Genomic DNA, 20,779 nt, shown 5'->3' with positions numbered 1-20,779 from the left:
TCGTTCGTCCGTCCGTACGGGAAACGGAACCGGAACCGGAACCGGGACCGGGACGGGAGGGAGGAAGGACGACGTCGTCGTCGTCCGTCGGTCGGTCCGACCTACTCTCTCTCTCTCTCTCTCTCTCTCTCTCTCTCTCTCTCTCTGTCTCTCCCTCACCCCGCTACCCTCCATCCACCCCGCCGCTCCTTGGTTCCACCCTCGCCCGCTTCTCAACCGCTCGATGCGGACGAGATCGGCATCGAAACCGCCACCCGACGACCCTCGCTCCTCGTGATTCCCAGTCCCGACCGACGCACGGCCTCTGTCCCAACGCAAGCCCATCGGCATCGTCCTGGCTTTCTCGGCTCCACGCCCAGGGCCGACCACCCTCACCCACATCAAAGACCCCGTCGACTGACTTCTGTCCACCGCCCCTCGGCACGCCGCCATCGTAGCCACCCGCTACCGGATCCTCCACCCCTCCGTCCGCCCGCCATGTCCATCGTCCTGCCCGACTGGGTCGCCCACTACGGAGACGACAAAAAGGTTAAGCGCGGCACCATCTTTAGCGTCTCCGTTCACCCAGACGGCAGCCGCGTCGCAACCGCCGGCATCGACTCCAAGATCCGCATCTGGGCCACCGCTCCCATCCTCTCGGCCGACGAGTACGCCCAGCCGGGCACCCACAAGCTCCTCTCCACCCTCGACCGACACACCGGCAGCGTCCTCGTCGTCCGCTGGTCCAACTCGGGCCGCTTCCTCGCCTCGGGCTCCGACGACACCATCGCCCTCATATGGGACATTGACACCACCGGCATGGGCATCGGCGGCAGCTTTGGCTCCACCGAGGTCAACATCGAGTCCTGGAGGCCCCACCGCAGGCTCGTCGGCCACGAGTCCGACGTCGCCGACATTGCCTGGTCCACCGACGACGAGTTCATCGCCACCGTCGGCCTAGACTCGCTCGCTTTCGTCTGGTCCGGCACCACCTTCGAGCGCCTGCGCAAGATCGACGGACACCAGGGCTTTGTCAAGGGCGTCGCCTTTGACCCGCTCGGCCAGTACCTCGCCACCGCCTCAGACGACAAGACGGTCAAGGTGTGGAAGACCGAGGACTGGAGCCTCGCCGCCGACATCTCGGCCCCCTTTACCACCAGCCCATCCTCGACCTTTTTCCGCAGGCCCAGCTGGTCGCCCGACGGCAGCTTCCTCACCTGCGCCAACGCCATGAGCGGGCCCGTCTTTGTCTCGAGCGTCGTCAAGCGCGTCGACTGGAACAGCGACGTCTCGTTTGTCGGCCACGAGAACTCGGTCATTGTCACCGCCTTCAGCCCAAAGATCTTTGCCGGCTTCGACGGCGGCAGCCACTCGTGCGTCGTCGCGCTCGGCTCCATGGACCAGAGCGTGTCGATCTGGGTCACCGGCCTCGACCACCCCGTGCTCGTGGCCAGGGATCTCTTCAACCGGCACGTCATGGACCTCTCCTGGTGAGTGCGCGGTGGCCGAGTAGGACTCGCCGGGCGGCGAAACGCGAGCGAGCTGACAGCCTCCCCCTTTCCCCGCTTGCTTCTCAGGTCATCGGACGGCTACACCCTGTACGCGTCGTCGTCGGACGGCACCGTGGCAGTCATCACGCTGACGCCCGAGATCCTGTCCGAGGCGCTCAGCGAGGAGCGGCTGCAGGCGTCGCGGGCCAAGCATGGGTACAAGCGGGCCCGGGCCGCGCTGCCCTCGCACATCTCCAACCAGTCCGTCGGCACGCTCGAGCGACCCAATGTGCTTCAGGTGCGCAAGGCCGGGCGCGCCGTCCCTTCGCCTTCGCCCGCCGTCCGACCGGCAGCCAGCCGCACCGAGCGCCTCAAGCAGGAGATCACCATCACCCGGGACGGCAAGAGGCGCATCAAGCCAACGCAGATCAGCAGCGACGGCTTCGCCACCGACACGGCCATCCAACCTGCGTACGGCCACGTCAATGGTCACGCCGCCTCGGCAGCGGCTGGGCCATCCCAGGGCGGCTCGGAGCTTGCGCGCCGACCCTCGTCGTCGTCGCGCATGATGATGCCGCGAGGAGGCTCGCCGGGGCCGGGGGTGGAAGAGGCCATGACCAGGATGATGTCGATGTTTGTGCAGACGCAGCAGCAGCTCCAGCAGCAGCAGGCGCAGCAGTTCCAGCAGCTCCTCGAAGCGCAGCAGCAGGCCCAGGCGCGCGCGCAAGAGCAGCAACAGCAGCCGCAACGGCCGCAGGAGGGCGCAATCGAAGTCGACGCAGACGCCACTGCCCCGCCGTCGACCGAGACGCGCGGCGAGAAGCGAAAGGCCGCGTTCGGCGACGAGGACATTGAGCCGCTCAGCAAGATCCCGCGGAGCCGGACCAAGGCCGAGATCGGCAGGACGCTCGGTGGCGAGACGCCGAGGGAGCCGGTGGGACGCACGGTGGCACTGCGGCGGCGCATCGAGGGGTCGGTGGGCATCGTCGAGGACGGCGTGCACCGAGGAGTCCGCCTGGCGGTGCCCGAGCTGCTCAACGTCTACCGGCGCGACGAGGAGCACGGCACCGTCGAGATCCGCAACTTTGACGCCAGCCGGCCGAGCGAGATTGCGCTCCTCGACGGCAGCGAGAGCGACTCGGTCGTCTGGCTCGACTTTTCGCCGTCGCCGGGCATCCTGGCCACGGCGACGCCCCACTTTTCCGCCGTGGCGCTCGAGGACAGCAGCGTCCTGATCTACTCGCCAAAGGGGCGGCGGACGGGCAACCTCTTCCTCGACTCGCCCTGCTTCCGCCTGGAGAGCAACGGCAACGTGCTGATGGCCATCACGGTGAGCGGGCTGATGCACCGCTGGGACATCCGGGCCGACCGCGAGATCCACCGGCCTGTCTCGGTGCTCCACGTGCTGGGCGATCCGGCCAACCTGGTCTCGGCGTCGATCCACGCCAACGGCGCGCCCATCATCCTGCTGCGCACGGAAAAGGTCTACACGTTCGACGACCGCAAGCTCGGCTGGGTGTGCGTGGGCGATGGCTGGTTCGCCGACCACTCGATGGCCTGGGACGGCAAGACGCGCGGCCGCGGGACGGACAATGCCATCGCGCGCGACCCGGTCAAGGCCATCGAGGCCGAGATCAACAACCTGGTGGTGGCGCGCAGCCAGCGCGAGTCGCCCGTCGCCGCCCCTGCAGCTTCTGCCGCCGACAGGGAGGGCGGAGACGGTAACCAAGGTGATGCGGACGGCGGCGAGCGGGCCGGTAGCGGCGGCAGCGGCGGCAGCGGCGACGACGGCAACGCCGACGCGCAGCGACCGGCCCGGATGCAGGTGCCGAGCGAGCGGGAAGACGACTTCAAGCTGGCCGTGACGCTGCGCCACCTCGAGACGCGCATGCTGGCGGCCGTGATTTTCGGCAGCGCCAGCGAGTACAAGCTGCACCTGATGGCCTACGCGCGGTGGCTGGGCGAGGAAGAGATCCGCAACCAGAGCGAGGACCTGATCAAGAGCCTCATCGGGCCCATCTACCAGTGAGTCTCTCCGGTGCGGCCTTGCCCGCGCCTAGTTCCTTTGGGTACTGACCGTCATGCACCTCTCCCTCTCCCTCCACCCCCGCTCGCGCGGTCGTCCGACGGTATAGCAAACCCGGTCTGGACGACGAGTGGGAACCGACGATTCTGGGACACGACAAGAGGCAGCTGCTCGGAACCGTGCTCCAGGTGCTCGCCAAACCGCGCCTCCTCACCGGCCTCGTACAGCCCTACCAGGAAATCCTGGCACAGATGAAGACCTGATCGAGTTCCCCCCGCCCCTCGTTTCCGCCTTCACGAGCTTCCGACCCCCCGAGCTGACGGGCTGAAGAACTCACGAGCTCGCCTGCGCCCTGGCAGATGGCATGGCGTAGCAGCTCAAATGTACTTGTACCCTCCTCCCCGCCCTCCTTCATCCATCCATGCCTCGAGTTCAATGTCACGTCGTGCGTCTCGTCTGGCCATGCTCCTCGAGCGTGAGGTGTCCGGGGAGACGCTCGGCTTTCGGAATTTGAGCACTCTGGCGCGTGCAAAATAGGCTGTCAGACTCTGCGCCCTTCTCCAAGGTCGAGCGGCCAGGGCCAGGCTCACGGCGTCCGATCCCCTTTGTCCCCTCACTTCATCTCGTCTCGTCTGGCCTCACGTCCTTCATCATCAGCCTATCCGGCTCCGTTCGTTTCGTCCCCTTTGTGCTGGATCCAGGCTGGCCGGGTCAGAGCAGGCTAGGCTAGGATGCATTCTAGGCATGCGCGCGCCAACTACGCCCCGGACGGTCCATGCTGCTGCTCGATACGAGCCTAGCCTGCTCAATCGAATCTGGCCGTTCGTTCCCCTTTGTTAGCTCCCCCCTTCGACGCTCGCGACTAGATGTGGGCCGCCGCATCGTAGCACCGTCATACTGGGTCCAAAGGATGCCTTGCACCTCGAGCTCAACGTCTGCTACTTATACATCCACCTTTCCCCTTCTTTCCGCCTTCGATGCTGGTATTCGAAGCGGCCCTGTCCACCCCATCCTTGTCCTCGACACGACTTGACCCTCGTTGCTTCCACTTCGATCTCGAGGCTGCTACACCGCCATACCAGCCGGTCTCTGCTCGTCCAAGTCGGCACATACGACGGCCGAGACTACCCACCGCCACTCGATCCCGCCGCGCACGATGGCGATCCCGCCCTTTCTGCAGAAATGGCTCTTTCTCAACCTGCTCCGCATCCTCACCCTCGTATCCTGCATCCTCGTCATGGCATCGACCATCCTGATCCTCAAGCACAACTTCCAGCACCTCGATGACGATGCCGCCGCCGCAGGCAGCCGCAGCACCTCCTCGGTCGCCTCATTCCCCTCCGAACAGCCGGGAGATTACCAGAGCCACACCGACATCCCGACGCAGACGTGGGGCACGCTGTGGTCGACGCTGCACCACGTGTACAACCTCGTCGCCCTCTTCCTCGTCATACTCAGCGAGGTGTCGTGGGGAGGCTGGCTGGACCGCTTCTTTGATGCCGTCCTCCCCTTTCTCGGCAGGGAGTGGGGCACCCAGATGATGGGCGCCCTCCTGATCCTCCTCGGCGCCGATAGCCTCAGTCGCAAGATTGGCACCTTCGCACTCATCGCGAATTGGCTCCTCGTCTCGGTCGGGCTCGTCAATATCCTCTCGGTGCGTGCGCCGGCGGCTTCCCGATCGACGCCGCAGCCGACCTGACGAGTCGGACTCGGTCGTTGACACTTCCTCTCCCGCTCTCCTCTCTGCCCCATCCGGCTCGCGTGCTACGTTTGCAGGGGATCGCATTTCACTCGCGCGGCAAGCTGCTCCGCTCCCCGCTCGGTTTCAAGCAGCCCGTGGCCGAGAAGCTCGAAAAGCTCGCCGAAGCCAAGGCCAAGGCCGAAAAGATCAAAGACATCCTCCTGCCCCTCCCCGCCGTCTCACCAGGCGCCAGTGGACCACCGCCACCGACGTCGACGCCGGCCAACGCTTCGACCGAGACCGTCGTGGCCGCCGCGACGAAAAAGGTCGGGGGGCTGTGGAAAAAGTACCAGGATCGACGTGGAGATCGCGGCGAGTGGGATCCTGAGAAGGCGGTCGTTGACGAGGCCGGTCCAGCGACGGCAGCAGCGGCGCCGGCGGCGACGACGACGACGACAAGGGCAGACTTGCCGGCCGCGGTGCCCTTTCGACCTGGTATGCCTCCTCCGCCTCCGCCCGCCTTCCTCGGAGGCCAGACCGGCCCCGTCGCCATGGCGCAGCAACATTCGACTTCCGCCGTCACCCTCGTCGCGCCCACGACTTCCGACACGGCCGCCGGCGGCGTGAGCAGCGGGACGACGTCGTCCGGCGATACCGAATCGCGACCGCTGGCGCGCGCCGGGTCGCACCACCGGCTGCACTCGACCGACTTCTACATCGTCAATGCGCCCCGGACGCACTCGACGATCTCGTCCTGCTCGTCGTCGTCGCTCTACACCAACAGCAACAGCGTCCCGGCAGAACGGCCGCAGCACCTCGAGATCCCACCGTCGTCATCGACCGCCGCCCTCATGGCCATCGAGGAGCGATCGCCGGGCGTGCTCGCCAAGTTCCGTGCGGCCGAGCTGGAAGCCAAGTTGAAGGCCAAACGGAGGGCAGAGAAAAAGAGCCTCTACCTCGGCAGTCAGAGGTGGTTGGAGGAGAGTCGGCGGATCGACGCGGCGGGAGCGGGGGCGGGGGCGGGTTGGACGAGCGAGGGTACCGCCGCCGAGTCGGAGGCGGGTGGGTTGCCGCCGTACCGACTTGCGAGCCGGGATGCGAGGAAGAAGGCAAAGCAGAGGATGCGACTCGAACCCGATGCCGACGCGGGCGGGTCGGAACGGGACGAGGTCTCGCTTTCAGACCGCGTTGCGGCGGAGACGAGGAGGAGCAGGAGGAGCAGGAGGAGAAGGAGGGCGGCGGAGGCGGAGACGGACACGTCGAGACGGGTTGGACGCGCATCGCCCTCTCGGTCGACCTCTCCATCCCACCATTTCGCCCCACGACGAGGCGCCGGCGACGACGACGATGACGAAGAGCAGGAAGAGTACCTCGTAACGCCCACGCCACTCGGACAGGCACGGCGCCACGACGGCCGTCGCAAACGCTGCCAGGTCCGTCGCGCAAAAGACTCGCTCGACCTCGATACCGACGCCACCACCGACGACGATGGAGATCGGAGAGCAAGAGGCAAAAAGGGATCAACAGCAACGCCGGCGCCGACGGTGTCGAGATCCGACGACGAGGTGGCGCGTTCGGCCGTCTCGCTGGGGCGTCGTCGCCGACCGCGCGCACCCGCGCTCGGAGAGGGAGGGTACCAGAGTGAAGGTCTTGCTGCGTCGTCTCGACGTGCCCTTCACTCGGCGGCCGAGGACGAGGACGAGGGCGAGGGCGAGGGCGAGGCAGAAGCAGGATCGAGTAGGACGAGACGGAGGCGGGTGCGGAGGTCCGTTTCGATGCGTGAGGGAGGCGGAAAACGCGCCTACGGCTTCGTCTGACCCCGCTCCGCTCCCCCCTCGGCCCCTCTTGCTGTTGCAAAGCTGAGCACAGCAAATTGTAGCATAGGTTCGTCGATGTGCCGCTCATTCTCATTTCGCTCCATCGTCGACGTCGGCCCTGTGCATCCCTCGTTGGCCCTCGCGCTCGCCCGCCCGCCCGCCTGGCCGGGTTAGAACTTGACGCGGGCCGTGTAGAGCGTGACGTCCTTGAGCTTTGTGTCCTTCCTGGTCCTGCTCTTGACTCTCCGTCTATCCGCCTCGGCCATCGCCTCGTCCCCGACACCACCCTGTCGCGCCTCATCGTCCTCGTCGACGTGGCCAAAGAACCTGGCGAGCTCGCCGCTCCAGTCGACGATCTTGACCTTGCTGGCGCGGCAGAATTTGAGGAGGAGCGCGTCCTTTTTCTTTCTCTGCTGCTGCAGCCCCTCGCCCTGGACGAGGTCCTCGATGAACGGATCGAGGTCCTCGGCGGTCCAGGACGGCCGCGTGTTGAACAGGTCCTGGAAGCGTGCGGCCGGCGCGGTGGGAAGGTCGGCGATCGAGAAGCGCTGGATGCTGAATGCCGGTGCGCTCGTTGTCGAGGTCGTCGAGGTGTAGGGCTGCGCTGCCGGGTGCAGGATGTACTCGCCCCGGAGGAGGGGTAGCGAGACGTGCGGCGATAGCGTCGATCCGCTCGCGGCCTGCCAGGAGTGGAAGAAGGTCGAGAGCGGTATTGGCATCTGCATCGTGGGAACGAGGTGGGACAGGGACGATGTCAGGGCGGCTCGTGCAAAGGGACGGATGGGTCCGAGCTGCATCTGCGCTACTCACCCTTGCCGTCTTGAGCTGCTGTATCCCGATGAACCTCGTAATGGCCATCGCATCCAGCTCCACCACCTCGTCCTCCTCCTTCGCCTCGGGCCCCCGCCCCTGTCCCTCGCGGACTTTTCCGAAAAGACGGGAGCAAGCCTGCCTCGTGACGCTGGGTTCGATATCAAACTCCTTGTCGAGACCATCTACGAGCTCGTGGAGCGGTACCTGTTCGAGGAGGTACGCATTGACCTCGACCTGCGCCAGGACGGCCTTGAGGAGGTCGAGGGTGAAGTCGTCGTCGAGCTGCCTCATGACGCCGTCGAGCTCGACGACGCGCTGCTCGTCGAGCCCCCGTACAATCTCGGCGTCGCTCGCCTGGACCAGGTCGAAGATCTCGTGCCTGCGGTAGAGCCGTGCGCCGGTGCTCGGTTGGGCGTCGGATCGACCCCTGTAGCGCGTGGGGCGGAGCAGCGAGGTGATGCGGCCAAGGTGCGGCACGGATAGCTGACACTCGAGCGTATCCGAGATGGTGGTCTGCAGTTGCAGCTCCATGGTCTTGCCTGACGTGGCATCCTGTGGCGACGAGGCGGAGGGCGCAAGGGAACAGACGAGGAGCGAGTTGCTCTGGGAGACGCTGCGGAGGGCGTAGGTCGACGTGGCGGTTGTGAGAACCGCCGAGTCGTTGGGCTGCCCCTTGATGGTGAGCTGCGTCGGCACCGATGCAGACGAGGCGCCAGCAGAGGTGAAGTGCGCAAGGAGATCCGGTGGGATCTCAAAGAGCTGGTAGTCACCGCCGCCGCTGCCGCTGCCGCTGCCGCTGCTGGCTTGGTCGGTCGAGGTGGAGGCGGCCGCGGCTGATGTGCGCAGCGGTATGGTGAAGGGCATGGTGGGCGAGGTGCGGTCGCAGCCGTGGTGCGTTGATCGAGCTACGGCGGAAACGAAAGGCAGAACAGCGTTGTTGGCTGCGGTGGCGAAGTGCGCGGTCAGAGGCAGGCGTCTCGAGGTGGTGCGGAGGAGCGAGTCGGTGTTGGTTCGAGAGTGTTGGTCGCCTGCCTCGCCTGCCAGCCACGCCCGACTTCCAAGGCTGCCAGGCAGGCCTGCCTGGCCAGGCGGACCGCGACGCGATTTCGGGCCTTTTTCGCGTACAGAGCTCTGTGGCTGGCCGTCTTCCGACCCTCTACGCCGCCACAGACCGATGCTGGCAGGCAGGCAGGCGATACAGACTTAGGCTGTCTCTGTGTGGTACCACCGCCGTTCGGATTCGCTTCGGTGCACCCTCAGTCTCGTTATCTACAGTCGCCACCACGGCCCGGCCCTCGTTCCACCGCCCGCGCTGCGCTCAGAGAAACTTGCCCGTCTTGCTCGTGTACCCGAGCCCCTCGCGCGCGCGCAGGTCGCCGCTCTCGGCGCTCGTCGCTCCCAACCGCCTCCGGTAGCTGTAGATGGCGCTGTCCACCAGCCCCGCCACCGTCAGGATGCCGCCCACGATGGCGCACGTCGACGTGAGAAAGTGCGCCAGGCTCTGCCTAGTCTCGGTGTGGATCGTCTTGAGCGGCGAAATCTCGTAGTTGAAAAACACGCCCGGAACGCCCGCAAAGCCGTGCGACACGTGCGCACCGCTCCCCTCCTTTGCCAGGCCCGCCGCCGCCCGCGCCGCGGCGCCCGGGCTCAGGTCCCGCTCGTAGGTCGTGACCGAGTACTGGTGAGTCTTGAGCACCTCGCGGCTCAGCGACCGGAATTCGGTGGCCACCACCTTGAGGAAATACTGGAACATAAAGGCGCTCTTTTCCGTGTGCGCCCGCACGCCGTTGAGCGGGTCCTGGACGCCCAGCCGCTTCTTGATCTCGGCGTCGGTCACCGTCTGGCCGCTGCTCCGGCCCCAACCGCTGCCGCCCTGGGCCTTGTTTTCGCTGGCGAAGCTGAACTCGTGGATAAAGTGGCCAAAGTCGTGGTGCTCGGCGCCCGTGCCCGAGAGGTAGGGGACCAGGTCGTGGATGTGCATGTTGTTGGCCTGGAACGCGCGGCCGGGCGAGAGGTGGAAGCTGCCGACGACCTTGTTGACGTGCAACTTGCCCGACAGGCGGCACCCTTCCTTGTTCTGCTCCTTGATCTTGTCGGTCCAGTGCTCCTCGACGCACTGGTCGACGTGGTCCGGGTCGTTAAAGGACCAGCCGCGGCGGACGTAGGCCTCGCGCACCTCGTCGCACGAGTTGCAGCAGCCGCTGGCGGGGGCGACGCCGCCGTAGCACGAGCCGCAGTAGTCCTTGCCGCGCGTCTTTGCGATCCTCGCCGCATCGCCCGTCAGGCCCTTTTTGGAGCCAAACTCGACGGGCTGGCCGTCTGGACTGATGCGGATGCGCTCGAGGTCGTGGGTGATGTCGTTCTGGTGCTCGCCCGAGATGTCCATGACGTCGAGCGAGACGAGGTAGCAGGGGACGCGCGGAAAGGTGACGTTCATGTTGACGGTGAGCTTCTCACCGCGGGAGCGATCGACCTCGAGCGATGGCTTGAGGTGCACGGTGCGGTAGTCGATGAATTCGCCGATGGTCAAGAGGGCGATGAGGCAGGCCGAAACGAGGGTGATGAGCGCTCCGACGTTTGTCCGCACCCGGACGTCGTCCATCGTCTGCGGGAGCGGAGAAGGGAGGAGCCAGGAGGGGGTGAGTCGTCGGTGGTGCGAGGTTGAGCCACGGTGCTGTCGGCAAGGAATCGAGAGGGTTCATGAGGCGGACTCACCTTGGAGAAGGCATCGATGCCCTTGAGCTGGCCGAAGAGGCCGTTCTTTCCCATGCTGTTCTGCTTGCTCGGCGAGAGAAGGTGAGCGGTGTGGATGTGGTAGAAGCGACTGCTTCCAGAGTGGTTGGGAGGGAGATATCACCGTGCGAGAAAGAGGATGAGCGCGAGCTAGCTTGCTGGACGGAAAGGCGACTCGGTGGCGTTTGGCAAGGGGTGAGAGGTGCTGCTCTGCCAGCAAAGCAGTTTGCCTGGGCAATGGCGAGTCGTCTGGGCGGGTACGGTAGAAGGAGGCGATACCGCCGTTGCGCGAGGCTGGTGGTGAAGGGTAGTAGCAGGTGAGCTGCTATGATGCTGGTTCGGATGCGGCGGGGGACGGAGGCGAAGAGGAAGGAAGAAGCCAAGCAGGCAGCCCAGCAGGGGTGTGGGGCAGCCTTGGCTCTGGCAGGCGCTGCTGTCGTGCTGGAAGCGCCCGCCAGCAGAGAGAAAGCGCGAGAGCTTGCTTCTGGCCAGCCAGCTGGCGGGCCCATGCGCCGCGGCTCGCTGGCAGCCTGCCTGCACGCCGGGTTCCCGGGTCGGAGATCGGGAGAAAAGTGCCGATTGGTCGGATCATGATCCTGCCCCGATGGGCTGATCTACGCCGTGGCTGACAGGAGGCAGGCGGTGGCGGGCGTGACTCGGTCATTGGCCGAGACCGGCGGGCCCTCGGGACTGAGGCGGGGGCTCCACCTGCTGCTGTCGGTCAGGGGGGGGGGGAGCAACGTACTTCTTCTTGAGAGAGCCTTCTCCCCACCACCCATCCCCTCCCGCCATTGCCCCCGTGCATCCCAACATCATCGCTACAATGTCGCAGCAACAACAGAACAAGCTCAAGGTCGGCGTCCTCGGCGCCACCGGTGAGTGATCGTGGTCACGCTCATCGCCGTCACTCTTTACAGACCCCAGCTGACACCCTCACCACCCGGGCTGCTCTGCTCCCCTCCGCCCAGGCACCGTCGGACAGCGCTTCATCCTCCAGCTGGCCGACCACCCGCAGTTTGAGCTCGCTGCCCTCGGCGCATCCTCGTCGAGCGCCGGCAAGTCGTACTCGGCCGCCGTCGCCGGTCGTTGGAAGCAGGTCCGCTCCATCCCCGCAAACGTCGCACAGATGCCCGTGTACGAGTGCCAGCCCCAACACTTTGCCCAGTGCCAGGTCGTCTTCAGCGGCCTCGACTCGGGCCCCGCCGGCCCCGTCGAAGACGCCTTTCGCAAGGCCGAGCTCCGCGTCTTTTCCAACGCCAAAAACTACCGCACCGACCCGCTCTGCCCGCTCGTCGTGCCCCTCGTCAACCCGGACCACTTTGACATCATCCCGCACCAAAAGAGCCAGGTAGGCACAAAGACGGGCTTCATCATCACCAACGCAAACTGCTCCACCACCGGTATCGTCGTCCCCCTCAAAGCACTCGAGGACCGCTTCGGCCCGCTCGACAAGATCGTCGTCCAGACCATGCAGGCCATCTCGGGCGCGGGCTACCCGGGCGTGTCGTCGCTCGACATCCTCGACAACGTCGTCCCCTACATCTCGGGAGAGGAGGAGAAGATCGAGTGGGAGACGGCCAAGATCCTCGGCGGCATGACCAGCGACAAGACGGCTTTTGACCTCCACGCCGACTCGCCGCTCAAGGTGTCGGCCCACTGCAACCGCGTCCCCGTCATCGACGGCCACCTCGAGACGGTCTCGGTCTCGTTCAAGAGGCAGCCGCCCCCCTCGGTCGAGGAGGTCAAGCAGTGCTTCCGCGAGTTTGTCACGGTGCCGCAGCAGCTCGGATGTCACTCGGCGCCCCAGCAGGCCATCACGCTCCACGAAGAGGCCGACCGCCCGCAACCCAAGCTCGACCGCGAGTGGCAGAACGGCGCCGGTGTCAATGTCGGCAGGGTGCGCCAGTGCCCCGTGTTTGACATCAAGGTGAGCGAGCAGCCGCGGTCGAGTCTCGTGCACAGTCAGAGACCGAAGCTGATCCACACCCCGCCGCGTTTCTGGCTCGCGCTCTGATGCTTGCCCTCTGAACCCACAGTTTGTCGTCCTCTCGAACAATGTCATGATCGGCGCCGCCACGAGCTCCGTCATGAACGCCGAGATTGCGCTCGCCAAGGGATTCCTGACACAATGAGTCGCCCACCAGACTGGCACCACCGCAATGAAGAGAATCATAGATGCATTGTCTCGACCGGGTATTCGGACGAGAGCCCCAGATACCCCGCTTCGCTTGGAGGGACAGGCTGCGCAGAGGGACACGGGCAAGGCGTCGACCAACACTGTGGTGCTGGCGAGCATCGAGTCGAGGCGTCCTGCTGTTTGCCGATGACGGATGATCCGCTTCGTTGGGCTCCGCAAAGAAGTCGCGGGCCCGTCCCGCCCCTCATGCGGAAGCAGGAAGGAAGGACGTCGTCCGATGGCATGGCACCGGACGTCCTGACGTAAGCCCTTGACGAAACCGTGGAACAGGACACCACCGCGATCATGCGAGGACCTGCTCGGATCGGGTCGGTTGGTGGCGGTCCGAGGCTATAGAGTGAGAAAGGGCGAGGGCATGCGCGTCGACTCGCACCAGCACCGAGAGATCGGAAGGGAGTAAGGAAGGATGGACGTGGGAATGCGACCGGGACCCGGACTCTTTGCAACACGAGCAACGACGGCACCGGATGGGACGGGCGGCGTCGAAGGAGGGTTGGTTGTCCGGCGAGTCGTTGTTGCTTCCATCGAACCCAAGGTCTGCTGTAACCCCCTTGCTTGCCCATCCTTGGTGACCGGTCAGTCTACTTGGCAAGGGCCGTCTACCGGTCACTTGGAGAGGCGTGCTCGCCAACGTGCCGACGCCGTGCCGATGCAGACGACCCTAGCCTAGCTCAGGCACTGTCGGTACCGGCAGGTACCATCTCGGGCGTAAACCTACAAGTTAAGGGTCAGCCAAGAGCGAAGAGGTCGGGCGACTTCCGAGTTGCGCTGTCCATGCAGTCGTCCGGCCCATACACAGGACCAGCACGGGCGATGTAAGGGGCGGCCAGGACGCCGAACCAAGGATGCGGTACCTGGTCGCACTGCTGGCTTGAAGCGACGTCGGCCTGCCATGACCATGATGCCCGGTCCGGGATTTGGTCCATTTGCCATCCCTCCCGTCAAAGCCGTCGTAGCTGGGAGGGACACGTTGACGACCTCGATCCGCCAAGTCGGCCGAAGTGTACAGCTCTCTTCGCCTCAGGATGGGACCATCGAGGTGGCACTGACTCGACGAAGATCAAGTTTCGGGGCCCCTCTCTATCTTACCGGCGAGGACGGCACGGGCATCCCTACGTTGTGGATGGCCTCGTCGTTGTCGAACAAACGTGCACTCTCGTTCAAGAATGCCGAAGGGCAGCAGTGCCTCCCCATGCCGAGTACGGTGCCGTGCGGACATGCTCTTACGTACACGTCTTTGATGCAGCGGCCAACCCCTTTGATTGGGACCGGACCGGTCCCTTCTCCATCGGGAAAGGACGTGGTCTGTCGGTGGCGAGACTAGGTTCTTCTGCGTCTACATGCATACGCATGCCAAGCAAGAAACAGCGGAGGGAGTTATGGATGGTGGTTGTCAACAACATCGTCTGACAGCCACTACTGCACCGCACCGCACCGCACCGCACCGCACCGCACCGCACCGCACCGCACCGCACCGCACCGCACCGCACCGCACCGCACCGCACCGCACCGCACCGCACCGCACCGCGCCGAGCGCCTCGTTCCACGATCCTTCTGCAGCCCGCACCACATGGCCACGGTCACGAGCGTGAGGATGGCTGCATCATGGCATGACAGGGCGTAGGGCGGCGCGAGGTGCGGCGATGTGCTCAGGCCTCTGAACAGCGTCGGCGTGCTTGCGGCGCTCGAGGCGCAACAGAGCTTTGCCGCACCTCCCTCCTTCTCCTCCAGTCCCCCTCCCCTGTTTCCCCCACGTCCAGAGACGACCGCGTGTGAAGAAGGTCTGGACCGAGCTGTCGAAGAGGGTGGGCGAAGGGAGGACGTGGCCGTGCTACGGTAGACGTCGCCGCTGAAGAAGCCGTATCGACGTTCCTTGCCCGGCCCCCCGCGACGACCATCGAAAACGGCGATGTCGCGGTGCTGCTGCAGCGCTTGGCTTCGTCGATCGACCAACCCTGACCGGTGAGCGCAGGCCATACGGGAGTGAAAGAAAGACGACCTGGACTGGGCGCGACTGCTTTCAACAGCAGCATCTGGCACCATGATGATGGCCGGTGAGGCCCTTGTTCCTTGGTCGACGGCGGGACCAGCCGAGCGGCACCGCGTCTGGTTCCGGTGTAACCGCCGAGCAAGGCCCCCACTGTAGGGCAAGGCAGGCGCAACCAGCATCAGCAGCTAGAGGATTGAGGATAGAGCTTGACGAGCATCGGGCCGGCCAAGTTTTGGCTTGCCAGGGTTGCATGCATGTGCGCCCGGCGGATGCATGTGCGGCGCGGCGGAGTGCGGTGCTGCGGCGCTGCGGCGAACGACTGCGGTCATCTCCATCGCCATCTCTACATATCTTCGCTCTCATCCGATACCCTTGTTCGATACCTGTGCCCGAGCTCACGATTCAAGGGACAGTGGCGCGAGTGGCTCGGGAGGATCCATGCTCTTTCAACCAGAGCAGGACTAGCCCGGCCGGACCAAGCATTAGAGCGCGGCAATATACCGGGACAGTCGGTCATCGAGAGACGTGAGCCCACTTCGTCATTACTGCTGTCGAAGAAGCCATCGGCTTGCTTACGGCTGTCCGGTCACAATGGGAATGGGAGGGGATCGTCAGCGCCATGACCACGGTGGACCCATCGAGCATCGTGGGTTACAAACAGTCTTGTCACCCCCATTGTCGGACGTTTCTGGTCTGATGGGAAAAGGAAGCTACCGGCCTGCCGTAATACCGTACCACGTCCACGGTGCCGTCCGACAATAGCACCTACATACCAGATTGATCCGTCTGAGCTTTTGTCTGCGGCATCTTGCGCACAACGGTGTCATGCTGATGCTCGCGCTGGGGTAAGCGGCGAGAGGTGCCGAGCGTCGCTGCGAGATGGCGCTGGCCATCCCGCGCGCCGAGTGCTCGGAAGGTGCAGAGCCTCGGTCACAGCTGTGGGTGTGTACAGCTTGGAGGCGCCCTTACCATGACCTGCTAGGCGCTGCATCAGCACAACCAATTTGGGCAGGAGAAGCGCCGGTTGGGTGGCGGAAAGGCAGGATCGTGGGAATGGGCCCGGGCGTGGCGCTGCTACCTCGTCGATTTAGGTGACTTGCTACTCGGCGACAAGATCCGATCGGCCTGGATAAGGGGCAGGACAGGGGCATCGATTCGGGCCGCATCGTAGGATTCGCACGCCAGGTAAGAGGTTGATATGTACGATGTCCTCTGGGCTCGATGGTGGTGGTGGTGGTCGTTCTGGTGCGGACAGCGGCGTACGTTCCATACGCCTTGGTGGTCGACTGCGAGCTGAGTGCCACGCTGCGCCGAGCCGTTCGGCGATGCAGAGGGCCGTCGTCCGCCACCTCCCAGACAGGTGCACACTGCGCAGCCGAGAGCGTCAAGGCTGCCGTGCGCGACTCGCCTGTCCATCTCCATCCCTCGATCGTCCCCTCAGGTGGCGCTCGCCCGCCATCACTCGCCACCTCGTTGCTCCCAGTGAATACATATGCGGAAGCAGCCAGGCCGGCCGCCAAAGCCATTTCCGATAGGCTCGTCACGGCGTGGCTAGTTTGCACACGGACACACGCGCTACCCGGCCATGGAAGGAGCTGTGCACTCTTATGTACTTCGAACCTCGCCCATCATGGAGGGCCTCGGCCTCTGCTTCTGTCGCTCTATCCGTAGTACGTGAGCTGCTCCGTGCCGCGCCCTTTCCGTAGTACCAAGTGCGCTGATACGTGGCTAATGAGCCCTAGATCACCCTCACGGCGCCAGGATGAAAACTTCTAGAGCCGATTGGCAAACGCTTGCCCATCCATCCCTAACTCTCAGAGCTCGAAAGTTACGTCGACGGGGACGAGGCAGCCCGAAACGGAGATGAGCGACTCCTCTGGGCGCCCCTCGTCGAGCCCTCGCACATTTGGCGCCTCGCAACTTGACAACCGGCCCTCTGCCAGCCCACCCCCTTCGCCCTGCTGCGAGCGTAAACGTAACTACTCGGCCTGTATGTATGTACATCCATAGCAGCCCTTTCCCACAGCTCAGCCATATTCCAAGGCTCATTTCGCCGCCCGGGCGTCAAGCAAGCTCAAACCTGCAACCCTCTTTCCCGCCGCCCCTCCATCGCACCTTCCATGCACACGCCGGACCGACCCCAGATGCCCTTAGGCAGACGGCCAGGTCGACAGCCTCAAAGCCGATGAAATACGGGTGGCCCGAGCCGACCTTTGCAGGCAGGCAAGCCCCGCGTTGCTCGCTACCGGTACCTTGGCCTCCTGCTGGCTTTCTTGGCTGCTTCCGGTTCCTTGGAAACTCAGAGGCGAGGTTGCCGTGCAACCAACCCTTTCCTTGCCTCTCCCACGCTCTAGCTGCGATGCGCTCCCCTTTCTTGGCCCCGGCTGGCAACTGCCACCGCTGCTCGAGCTTCCTCACTCGCCCTAGCGACCTCATCACGGGCCTCTGGGCGGGCGGAGCGCTTACCATGCCCTGCAGCAGAGGGGCAGGGTCATCTGCTTTCGCTGCTGCCTGCTCCGCGATCTCATCCCATCTATCCTGACACCGCTTGGATGAGCAGCAACGCACAGGGCGCTTCCCTGCTGCCTGCCGCGTGTCACGGCTTTCATATCGACGATACCGGCTCCACAGGTCGCCGCTCACTCCCCACCGGACACCGGCGCTCCAGGCAGTTGCACGGCATCCGGCACCCTTCCGCCCGGTCCTACTTACTCACATATGGATGTATCGAGGCAGGTACATCCATGCGATGCCCTTCAAGGAAGCCTAGGTGGCAAACCCGCAACCTCGGCGTTGATCCGCCAACCTTGTTTCCCACTCACCTGCCGTAACAACTGCCGAACGACCACACCTCCCCCCCGCCTTCTCCCCCTCTCTGATCGAGACGTGACGGTGGCGCTCTCGGCAGGCCCTCTCGACGCTTCCCTCGCCATCGCCTCGAACACCAGACCACCCGGCCACACGACCACTCGATCCACCCACGACCACCTCGCACTCATTCCTCTCCACCGTACTGTATCTGCCGGTCAGGATACAAGAGTCGGCCTCTCAGGTCCGTCGTTCGTCCACCGCTCTCCTTGTCGATCGCGTCTCCGTTCCAACATCGCCCTCGCCCTCTCCCTGATCGATTCGACTGTCTCCTCCGCCGACCTCCCTCCTCTAGCCCTAGGACACCTCGACCCACCACCAGGTATCTCGTTGCTTTGACTAGATCAGACCCTCGTCCCGTCGGCGTCAGCTCGTAGGCGCATCGGGAGGCGACGCAAGGCAGGGCGACCCGAATATACCCGCTTCCAAGCTCCATCCCATATACCCGACCCTCACTCGTCCCGGCACGATCCATCGCCCATCATGGCCATTTCCGACGGCGTCGTCTACTGGTGCGTACCCTTGTCAACTCTTCTTCCATAGAGGACGATCGCCCAGCTTCGCCTACTTCCAGGCTTGTCCCAGAGGCCCGCCGAGACCGGCGATGCTCTACGCGCCGCCACCTGCCTTGGAATGCCTGCCTCCATTTGCTGACGTTTCCGACACGACATCCCTTCTCACCGGCGACTACGCAGGTACCTCCGCAACTGGGAGAATGCGGTCGAAGTCCAGATCTCGTGAGTGCCCTTCGAGTGCTGACCATGGACCAGGCAGGCCGGGCATCGCCTCGTCGTCGACTGACATACGTCTTGGTGCTCCCTTCCCCCCGCCTCTACTCGCCACCCAGGTTGCTCCTCTTTGTCGCCTTCCTCGGCGTGGTGGGCTGGGACATCGTAAAGAGCCTCGTCTTCGACATCCGCCTTGTCATCACCACCTTCACCGGGCCACATTGGCGCGACCCCGTCCGCATCTTTTCCCGGTCGTGCTACTTTGCGTGCCGGTGAGTCGTCCAGGGCCGAGGAAGCCCATATAGCCTTCTCACCTTTGAGGCTGACGCTCAGATGCATGTCTTTCGCAATGCCGTCCGTCTGCTGGCCAACAGGGCTTCCGGATTCATCGGCAATCTTCTGCCCGTCCTCTACATCACCATGACCCATGGCGAGTGCGAGGGATGGAGGTACGCTATGCTGACCCCCTCGATCATCTGCAACGTGAGCACGCCCTTGACCCGCTTTGCGCGAGAAGGAGCGATACCTTGCCGAACTCGTTGCTGAATCGCCCACGCATCCCATGCTGCCTGTCCATCTTGGGCGACGTCAGTCCACCTTCAGCGCGGTGTTTGCGTGCCGCTGCTACGTCGTGTCGCGTCGGAACAAGTGAGTTGCTACCTCTGCGACCCTCGCCTGGCTCCAGATGCGACTTGGGAAGATGCCCGAGCGACTCAAGCGGCGCTGAGAATGATAGAGCAGCTTGTTGACGGTCACTGCCCTTGCGTCACCTCCCTCGCTCTTCCCATCTAGACGGTACGGCATCTTCCTCCTGGCATACCTGATCGGGCTGTCTGCCTTCGGCGCCTACGTGAGTTCTCGCCCGGCCGCGACCACGCCCGACCGAGGACCGCCAGCCACTGACTGACACGTCGCCGCAAACGATCCTCCTGCTGCCCGTGCACAGGTCTACCTCAACTTTGGCAAGCCGCTCAGAGTGCCCTTCACAAAGTGGTGCCTGTGGCTCGCGCCAACCAAGGGGTCCAAGTTTGTCAACCTCGACCACGTCTACATCGCGTTGGCTTGCGTCTTTGATCTCGTGGTGAGTACGTCGTCCTGCTCGCAGGGCTGATCGGTCGAGATGCAGGGACAGACAAAGGCTGACCTCGTTTTCCTTTGGGTCGAATGGCACCTCTGGGCAACGGCAACAGATCCTGCTGATGACGCTGCACAGCCTGGTCGAGGGGGGCGTTGTGCACTTTTTCCTCAACATCGGCACCTTTATCCGCAACGCGTTTGGCATCCGCCGCGCCTCTGATCCAGAGCTGGGCTGGGGCGTGCTCAGCCGCCACCTCGTCGAGCAGGGAGTGGCGCTCTACGCCATCTTTGAGCTGCTGCGCGTCATCCTCATCATCGCGATGCTCGTGATGCCAGACTACATCATGCCCGTCTGTGAGTTGCAGCGCGATTTCGTGGGCACATCTTTCGGACGACGACAGCGGCTGACAGACTACCGCATCTTGCTCCTCGTGCCTCTGCTTTTCCGATAGTCATTCGCGCTGCGCTGCAAAACGGGTTGAACCCGGTCGTGGTACGGATGTTGCTGCAAGGCCAGGCGCAGTACGTCAAGGCGTTGCCAGTGAGCAACCACGGCTCACACCCCGTCACGCCGCGGCCGGTCTCGAGCGGGTTTGGCGTGACCGGGTCTGGGTTCGAGAAGACGCTCGACGACATGCCGATGGCGATGCGGGCGATGCGGACGTCCGAGGCGCAGGTGTCGCGGCACGAGCAGCCCGACAAGGTCGTGGTGCACAAGGGATCCGACGTCCAGATCTCGGCCACGTCGTGGATCAGCGCCGTCACCCTCGACGGGCGCGAGTGTTTGGCCCACAATGGGTCGCACGGCGGCAGCGCCAAGAGCACCGGCCAGCATAGCAACGGAGGCATCGGCGGCTCGCCCGGTCGTCCCGATAGCTGGGAGAGGGACGATGAGGCAGACTCCTACGGTCGTCACCAACACCCGCACCACCATCCACATCAGCATAACCCGTACGGCGTTCGTCCTTGATGCGCGGCTCGTCCGTGTGACTGGACTATGTCACGAATGACACCTGCGGGAGATTTCTCCTCCGCTGCACTCGTCACCCACCTGACCACCTACACCCATCCGACCCGCCGTTCGCTCCTTTGTGCTCATTGCAATGCCTGCCTACCCCTCTCTGTCATAGCGTAGCGTAGCGTCAAAAGGAGGTGGGCTGCGGCGAACAAACCATACAGCTCCTTTGCAACATCTACTGTCATTAAGGTACCCTCCCATCCAAGCCGCTCTTGCAACTTAGCTATAACACAACCTCGTCGAGAACCGCACCGTACCGCGCAACGCCCGACTGAGGAAGAATGATGCGGCCGACCGGATTTATTGGCGGAGCTGCAAACCGCGACGGCTCCATCGGAGGGAAACATGGTGACAGAGGGAGC

General features: G+C 64.3%; 6 protein-coding genes across 6 annotated transcripts; 4 read left to right on the top strand and 2 right to left on the bottom strand.

Moving 5' to 3' along the window:
* Positions 1 to 477: 477 nt before the first annotated feature.
* On the top strand, positions 478 to 3,758 carry PFL1_02758 (uncharacterized protein; the record flags this gene model as incomplete). The annotated part of the gene is made up of 3 exons (XM_007880273.1): positions 478 to 1,469; positions 1,557 to 3,494; positions 3,605 to 3,758. The coding sequence occupies 3 exons, from the start codon at positions 478 to 480 to the stop codon at positions 3,756 to 3,758; spliced, it is 3,084 nt and encodes a 1,027-aa protein (XP_007878464.1).
* An 893-nt stretch (positions 3,759 to 4,651) lies between these two features.
* PFL1_02757 (uncharacterized protein) lies at positions 4,652 to 6,993 on the top strand (the record flags this gene model as incomplete). Its single annotated transcript, XM_007880272.1, has 2 exons — positions 4,652 to 5,149; positions 5,272 to 6,993. 2 exons carry the CDS (start codon positions 4,652 to 4,654, stop codon positions 6,991 to 6,993), a joined length of 2,220 nt encoding a protein of 739 aa, XP_007878463.1.
* Positions 6,994 to 7,163: 170 nt separating this feature from the next.
* Positions 7,164 to 8,670, bottom strand: PFL1_02756 (uncharacterized protein; the record flags this gene model as incomplete). The annotated part of the gene is made up of 2 exons (XM_007880271.1): positions 7,164 to 7,712; positions 7,804 to 8,670. The coding sequence occupies 2 exons, from the start codon at positions 8,668 to 8,670 to the stop codon at positions 7,164 to 7,166; spliced, it is 1,416 nt and encodes a 471-aa protein (XP_007878462.1).
* A 454-nt stretch (positions 8,671 to 9,124) lies between these two features.
* Positions 9,125 to 10,575, bottom strand: PFL1_02755 (uncharacterized protein; the record flags this gene model as incomplete). Its single annotated transcript, XM_007880270.1, has 2 exons — positions 9,125 to 10,411; positions 10,522 to 10,575. 2 exons carry the CDS (start codon positions 10,573 to 10,575, stop codon positions 9,125 to 9,127), a joined length of 1,341 nt encoding a protein of 446 aa, XP_007878461.1.
* A 787-nt stretch (positions 10,576 to 11,362) lies between these two features.
* Positions 11,363 to 12,671, top strand: PFL1_02754 (uncharacterized protein; the record flags this gene model as incomplete). The annotated part of the gene is made up of 3 exons (XM_007880269.1): positions 11,363 to 11,414; positions 11,508 to 12,466; positions 12,576 to 12,671. The coding sequence occupies 3 exons, from the start codon at positions 11,363 to 11,365 to the stop codon at positions 12,669 to 12,671; spliced, it is 1,107 nt and encodes a 368-aa protein (XP_007878460.1).
* Positions 12,672 to 18,077: 5,406 nt separating this feature from the next.
* On the top strand, positions 18,078 to 20,369 carry PFL1_02753 (uncharacterized protein; the record flags this gene model as incomplete). The annotated part of the gene is made up of 9 exons (XM_007880268.1): positions 18,078 to 18,106; positions 18,290 to 18,331; positions 18,442 to 18,594; positions 18,697 to 18,805; positions 18,915 to 18,970; positions 19,115 to 19,172; positions 19,269 to 19,403; positions 19,513 to 19,753; positions 19,852 to 20,369. The coding sequence occupies 9 exons, from the start codon at positions 18,078 to 18,080 to the stop codon at positions 20,367 to 20,369; spliced, it is 1,341 nt and encodes a 446-aa protein (XP_007878459.1).
* Between the last annotated feature and the right edge of the window lie 410 nt (positions 20,370 to 20,779).

The sequence above is a fragment of the Pseudozyma flocculosa genome, assembly GCF_000417875.1.
Source record: "Pseudozyma flocculosa PF-1 unplaced genomic scaffold scaffold00008, whole genome shotgun sequence".
Classification (NCBI taxonomy): Eukaryota; Fungi; Basidiomycota; class Ustilaginomycetes; order Ustilaginales; family Ustilaginaceae; genus Pseudozyma; species Pseudozyma flocculosa.
This window is presented reverse-complemented; position numbering and strand designations above follow the sequence as displayed.